This window comes from Anoplophora glabripennis, unplaced genomic scaffold, assembly GCF_000390285.2.
Source record: "Anoplophora glabripennis isolate ALB-LARVAE unplaced genomic scaffold, Agla_2.0 scaffold316, whole genome shotgun sequence".
Lineage (NCBI taxonomy): Eukaryota > Metazoa > Arthropoda > Insecta > Coleoptera > Cerambycidae > Anoplophora > Anoplophora glabripennis.
The window spans coordinates 558,167-565,748 of NW_019416446.1; the positions used below are offsets into that span (position 1 = coordinate 558,167).

General features: G+C 38.1%; 1 protein-coding gene across 2 annotated transcripts; it reads right to left on the bottom strand.

Annotated features, from left to right (window-relative positions):
• Nucleotides 1-123: 123 nt before the first annotated feature.
• On the bottom strand, nucleotides 124-6,254 carry LOC108908581 (DNA replication licensing factor Mcm6). 2 transcript variants are annotated; one of them, XM_018712655.1, is made up of 8 exons: nucleotides 6,037-6,254; nucleotides 4,488-4,589; nucleotides 4,015-4,423; nucleotides 3,771-3,962; nucleotides 3,169-3,712; nucleotides 2,160-3,068; nucleotides 356-489; nucleotides 124-305 (listed from the first exon to the last, which is right to left on the bottom strand). In XM_018712655.1, exons 2-8 carry the CDS (start codon nucleotides 4,577-4,579, stop codon nucleotides 198-200), a joined length of 2,388 nt encoding a protein of 795 aa, XP_018568171.1. In that variant the 5' UTR covers nucleotides 4,580-4,589; nucleotides 6,037-6,254; the 3' UTR covers nucleotides 124-197. The 2 variants fall into 2 exon arrangements, with proteins under 2 accessions (XP_018568171.1, XP_018568170.1); XM_018712654.1 differs by lacking the exon at nucleotides 6,037-6,254 and having other exon boundaries at nucleotides 4,488-4,683.
• Nucleotides 6,255-7,582: the final 1,328 nt, after the last annotated feature.

Genomic DNA, 7,582 nt, shown 5'->3' on the forward strand with positions numbered 1-7,582 from the left:
AAAATTCCCTTTTCCTTTAACTGAATCAGAAGCGGGACTGAAAAATAGGATCGCGTCGAGGACAGTGACAAGGTAAGTGGGGTCAAAGGTTCTTTTTTTTATACTTCTTGATATAATTTTTATTATATATTTATTTAAAAACAGGAAAACTACAAATATAAAGTAAATTACAACTAACGAAAGCGTCAGGTAAAGAGTTACTCGATTATGTAATTCGGGTGGACGACCAGCTCGGGGTCGTCCCCCTCCTCCTCCTGATCTGAACCCTTTAATCCTATCATAGTCAACGGGATAATAATTTGATCCTAAAATCACACAAAATAAATAAAACTAAATCAAAGAAAACTCGACTTACGTGGTATATCAGACGATCTAGGACTTTTTCGAACAAATCTTTTCTCTCGATTAACTCCTCCTCCGTTTCGATCTGATCTGCTATGTGGTTTAGGTACCATTCTACGACTTCGCTCCTGTGCATGCCTTTGTCTCCTGTAAATACATGGAGTTTTATATTTCACCAATTTTTTTAACTTTAGAAAAAAACTACACTTCGCAACAGAATTTTTCATCGAAATTTTGCCATTTTTCTAATGCACACAGCTCCGTCAGTTTTCATCGTATCAAGATGATTTTTTTTTAATTTTGTATTTAATTTCTGAAAAATATATATTGGGGTATATGTCTGCATGTGACTCATTTTAAGTATCACATTGAAAGCGCCAGCCTGACCAGTCTAACAGTCGCAAGAGTCAAGAAAACGGCCACGGCAGATTGGCACTAGGGACTAGATACTGATACCTGCGAGCGACTCCACCAGGCAAGCGGTACTCGTTAAAAATGTACGTATAATTTCAAAATTGCATAACTCAATCAAAAAAAAATTGTAGTTGATTTTTTTTTCAAATTGCTTGATAGAAAATGCACTTTATAATAGTCTATGTATTATTTTCGAAAAAAAATTGGAGCTGGATCGCTAACACGTCAGGTGATTTTTAAGAAAAAAAAATGCTTGGGCTTTATTTATTAAGACATGGAGATGCGGTATTGATTCACATCCATTTCGCATAGATTTTTTCTTAAAGTACAGATAATTACCTACAAATTGCAAAAAAAATCGTCTTGATACAATGAAAATTGACGGAAAAGAAAAATGGCAAAATTTCGTTGAAGAATTTTGTTGCTCAGTGTATTTGAAATTCATCGACCATTAAGTTTTCAAGTTGCAATTTATCATTTAGGCGTGCCCTTTTCAAGGTACGTGTCAAAGTTTTACTGTACGAAAATGTTCACAATACTTCAAGGACTACATTACTTCACGTCCGCTATAACTGGATAGGATGAATCAGTGGTCCTGAAGTAAAAGTGAAGTAACTGACTTGGTGAAGTATTTGCAGACAAAAATAATGTGATATCGAAAAAGTAACATTCTAAATCAAAGATCACTGAAGCAGAAGTACATTATTAAGGTTGATGGAAAAATGTAAGATGCTGTTGGACAAAAAATGGTACATGGAGATGCAGTATCGATTCGCTTCCATTTTGCACAGATTATTTCTTAAAGTACAGATAATTACCATACCTACAAAATGAAAACTATAACTGGATAGGATGAATCAATGGTCGTGAAGTAAAAGTGAAGTAACTGACTTAGTGAAGTATTTGCAGACATAAAAATAATGTCTAAAAAGTCACATTCTAAATAAAAAATTAATGAAGCAAAAGTACATTATTAAGGTTGATAAGATGCTGTTGGACAAAAAATAGTACTTGGAGATGCAGTATCGATTCGCATTCATTTCGCATAGATTTTTTCTTAAAGTACAGATACAATGAAACATTTTGTTGCGTGGTATATTTGAAATTTATCAACAATTAAATTTTCCAGTTGCAAAAATTTATCATTTAGGTACGTGTCAAAGTTTTAGTGTAAGAAAATGTTTGCAAATACTTCATGGACTATTTTACTTCACGTCTTTTATAATTGGATAGGATGAATCAGTAGTCGTGAAGTAAAAGTGAAGTAACTGACTTAGTGAAGTATTTGTGGACGTAAAAATAATGTGATTCTTAAAAAGTAACACTAAATCAAAGATTACTGAAGCAAAAGTAAATTATTACAGTTGATGGAAAACTGTTGGACAAAAAATGGTACTACCAACCTTTTTTTGCTTCTTCCCTTCTCATGTGCACCACGATCATGTTACTGATAGTCTTGTACTCCTCGAAACTTACAACCATCTTCTTCTTCTGAGCCGTCTGCGATGGCTCTGGCGTTATGTCGTTCACAGGTTGCTCCTCCTGAATGCTGTGGTCCGCGTCTTGCTCGTCACCGAGTTGAATGTCGGGTTGTTCGACTCTAATGATGGACTTGTTCAGCAATCTATACGCCTCCCGCACGTGCTTGGGTTGCACCTCGTCTGAAATATCCATGCGCGCCATGGCTTCCGACAGGCGAATCATGCTCTCCAGTTGCCTAACGGTGATGCGCCACGTGGATTTCCCCGCCGAAGTACTGTCACGCAACCGCAGCCTGCTGTAGTAGCATACAAGGAGATCGCCAGCTTCCCTGTTGATTATCGGCTTGAACTTCTTCGCGAAGCTTATATACTGGAGCACTTCCTGCTTCGTGTAAACCTTTTCGACGCTCTCCTCTATGTTGCAATGCAGATCCACGATTTTCCTAGCGATGGCGTAGTCGATGACCTCGTTGCACTCGTCTATGAGTATGAAGAAGAGGTCGAACCTCGACATGAGCGGCGCCGAGAGTTGGATGTTTTGTTGTAAGGATTTCGCGCGGTCGTAGCGACCACCTATCGGGTTGGCAGCAGCGAGGATGGAGGTTCTAGCATTTAGCGTTGCTCGGACTCCTGCCTTGGCGATGGATATCGTTTGCTGTTCCATGGCTTCATGGATGGCGACTTGGTCACGGAGGTCCATTTTGTCGAACTCGTCGATGCAGCAGACTCCGTTGTCGGCTAGCATGAGGGCACCTGCTTCGATGACGGAGTCGGAAGTCTCCTCGTCCTTCACTACGGCGGCGGTTAAGCCGGCAGCCGATGACGCTTTCCCTGTAAAATTAAAAGAAAGAAAAATGAATTTCCCTGCTGAATACTGAAATTTCAATAAAAAATAAGGAATAAATCAATTAAAAAAAAAATTTGACATTACCTGAGGTGTACACTGCCCTTGGCGAAAACTCGGACACCTGCTTCAAAAACTGACTTTTCGCCGTACTTGGATCCCCAACGATGCAGCAATTAATATCCCCTCTCAGCGACGTACCCTCCACTGTAGTCTTCGACACCCCACCGAACAGCATCAGGAGAATACCCTTTTTCACTTCGTCGTTACCGTGGATGCTCGGGAACAAGCTATTTATCATGTTCTGATAGAGATTCCTGTCGTGCGACATCTCGTACATGTGCTTCCACTCCCCGTCCGTCATTTGCTGCTTCATAATCTCGGGGGTGATTTCGCCCAGAGGCATCTCTATGCCGCCGAATTTGGGGTTGGTGGGTTGGACGCTGCACGCGAGGAACGCCATGCGGTAGTGTAAGTCCCGCACGCCTAGCGCTTTCAGGCCTCTGACGCCTTCCGCTTCGTCGGGGTGTTGGTGACGGGAGGCTATTTGAGTTTTGCCGCCTGGTAAGGCTAGCGCTGACACGTCGGGCACTACTATAAGGGTACCAGTGAAATCGTAACGATCTCCGGCCTGTAGGTGATTTAAATTAGCAAGGGCGTACCGACCGCTGATAAAAAACATGACTTACCTGTACAGTTTCTACATTCTCGGCCCTCAGGATAACTTCCACACTCCTAGGCACGCACCCCCTTGGTAATTCGGCTTGCGTTTCTTGTATACGAACTTTCTGGAAATCAACAAACTGTGACTTGTCGATGTTTAACAAGAACCTTCGTCTGTTATTACAAACTGGATTTCTGCATATGGTCGGATTAGTATACTAAAAACAAACGATCCTTAGAGCCTTACTAACTGAAAATACTCCTTTGTACCTTAAATTGTTGCTCGACATTCTTTATAGGGGTTTGACAATCTAAACAAGTAAACGTTCCAGACACCAACTCGGGGTGCACAGGGTGAGTACGAATAACCTGTCCGGATATCCTCACTAGAGTTCCAATTTTATCAGTTTTCAACTCCCGAACTACGTGCCTCGTAGGTACCTCTGTGAAGCTAACGTAGCACTCTTTTTCTTTCTTCAGACCTGCCCTATCTTTCACGTAGTTGGATACAGCTTGGCACAGGTAAGGGTAGATTCTGTAGTATTCTTCTATAATTGTGGTAGCTAGATTTTGGTTGTATTTTTCTACGTCTTCAAAGCTTATTTCGATTATACTTCTCTCCTCGTTTTGCAGTTCTTGTGCTGGTTCCAGGTATTTTAGTTCACCGTCTTCTTTAAATCTAGAAACAAGTTTTGTTGAAACAAGCGCAAGTTGACGAACAATCACTAAACGATAATACTTACTCATCAAGAAAGTCTTGGAAAAGTTTTTGGCATCGGACCCCGACCTCGTCACGATGTTGCCTTTGGCCAGCGATTATGTCCGCTACATCCATTACTAATACACTAAATAACACAGTCAAATAACTTTGATAAAATTCTTCTAGTCTACGTATGTACTAAATATTAAAATTAAATGAACAGAAACACATGAAAACAATAAATTTTAGCGGGAAAATATCAAAGTGAAGTTAGCTTGAAGAAAGTGAGAAGTGTCAAACTGCAATTGTAAATATACTAAAATTTTCCTAGATATTTAAATATTTTGAGCAATAAACTGTAAATTAAATTATATTCAAACGATTAAATATAGAATTATTAGCTAGAATCTTATTAAAGGAAGTCCAGTGGAAATTTTAATGTTATTTCCATGGAGACTATACTATACTATCTAGTCTCCATGGTTATTTCATTGGTAAACACGTTTTCAAGTATTTTTTTATTTTGATGGTGGTAGCACTGTTCCATAGTCCGCTTTGTTTTCAATTTTAAAAGTGAAAACAATAGAAATTCAAACGCGGCTTGCATCTTTCGTGTATATCTAGTGATAATTGCGTGTAAAGTGAAAATAATGCAATTATTTCGTGTAAAATCGAACGGTGTGGTGTGATAATCGCGTAGTTCAAAGTTTAAAATAAATATCATCTATTGTATATTTATAAACATTTTGTTATCACCTTCATTACACTGGATTGTAAGGATGTTGAAGCAGTGTTGAAACAACTTTTTACTACTTATCTATTTGAGGGAATTACGTAAGTCCAATAATGTTTTCAACGAAATTTAATCATTTTATTCATATATACAGTGTTTCTGAAATACTTCGATAATGTGCACTACACTCGAACATTAAAAGTCAGAGATTCTGTAGAATACAATCCCTGAATAATTTACAGGTTAAAGCTTGTTCTCGCTCGCTTGCTCGTTGAGCATCGAGGGACCCTCCGGAGCCTTCGTCCGGGTTAGCTGCCGGTAATTCATGCCTTTCGTTTACTAGTAGATCGATATGGGGGCGGATCCGACCGGCATTTTGACCTACTTGTTGTTCGGGGTCATTATCCTGATTTCCCATATCTGTAAACACTCCCTCCAGTGACTCAGTAGACGTTAGTGAGTCTTGTAGGCGGTCTTCCTCCAAAACATCCGCGGGACGCAGAGCGCATGCTCCGAGTCGTGTTCTTGAGGTCATTCTTATCACTTATGCATGCAACAAAGTATCTCAATAGATTTCAAGGTCTTAACTTGGACAAGTTATGATTAAATTTACTATACTCTAACCTAGTGTTTTTACGTTACTCAAATCACTAATAGCAAAAGTAAGCGGTAGAATACCCGAAAAAAAAAAACTGGCTTATTTACGTTAATTATCTAAAAGTCTTTCTCTAGTTCAAATTCACTTAATCGCGATATCACACAAAATTTAGGTCTATAACTCTACGAACGTTTATACAGTTCCTTAATTGTCTCTAGCCGATCTATCTATCAGCTTACAGTACCGAATCGTGTCACTTACCCGTGTTCTATTGTCAGCTCCGCTTAACGTCTCTGGAACCAGTCCGTCGCCCACACTCACTTTAGTTTAAGAAACAAATCTACTAATCTTTATTATTTTTGGGATGCTCCCTATAGTTTACTTAGTGAGATAGCTCTTATAGCTTATCCCACTTATACTTTAAGAAAATCTAATAAGAACTACTACTTATTAATATAGAATTCTTTTTCAGGTTCACACTTGCAAAGCTACGCTGAAGGCACCATCAGTACCAGGAAGGAATCAGAAAAATCCAAATTCGCCTGACACATATATTACGGTAAGTACAATGAACCGGTAACCTTTTATCGGTTCTCCAACAATGAGACGCCCAGGTAAGTTTATAAAGTCGCGTTCCGCGATTTTTTCGGTATTAAAGTTCCAATTTCTAACTTTACAGCTTATACACGCATTCACGTTAAAGTTTCCTGTTTTACCCACTTAGAACAACTCTCGGAAACTTCCGTACTCAATATACACTCGCATGGTCTATTCACATAAGGTGAATACACGTAAGTATCCAAAACGTTAACTAACTTCGCGATTCTGTCACGATTATTATCAACTATTATCATTTAACTGACTTTTGAGGAGAAATCCAGAATTCTTTCTTAAATGCTCTCCAAGAACGACGAAACTTAGACTTTCCTACCAAAATTCGTCTCTCTGACCTCTTCGCGGCGGTCGTCTTTTATCCCTAGCCGGACCGATAGGCCCCGCCCTAAAACCCGGTTTTGGCCAATCAGCGACCTCAAAACTTATAGAGGTTTAACAAAACTAAATATTCACGAGATTTTAACTCAAATCGATCGCGGACCTCGTTCCGCGACAAGCTGAAATAGTTTTTCCAAATTTAGAAAGACTAAAAGCGAGATCAAACGATTTAAATTTGATTTATCAAAAACAAATAGATACTATTAAAAACAACTTTATTCTGAGAGACACTTTTAATACTTTTGTACGTAAAATTGACATATCTAGGTAGGTATACCTAAAAATATTTTTTTTAGTATCAACAGTACAATTATGGATATAGAAAAACAAATGAAGTAGATATATTACCTACGTGTTTTATATCATAGATTTGACAGTATACCATGGATGGAGCTAAAGCCGACTTCATGTGTGCATTGTAGCTGTTCCAATATGAAGTATTTTGTGACGGCCTAATGTTAAATTAATAGAAATTATTACCTGGATAAAAAATATGACCGTATAGGAAATTAAATTCTAAATTAAATTTCTTGCTTTTTAAACTCCAAAATGGCGAACATGGCCAAAAAAATTCACAAAGTTACAGAAAACGTTTTTTTTTTTTAAGAACAAAAATATAGCTCCGATCGAAAAATACTAAATGAGAAAGTTGTAGGTTTTAAAAAGATCTATCAATTGATTTTATATAGGTATGGATTGCTTTGTTACTTTTAGAGATATATCGAAAAAATCGTTAAATCTTCTCTTTTTTTTTTAGCCTTCTTCTATAACTCGTTTACATTTACGTTCCCATACTTGCTATTTACTGTAAATA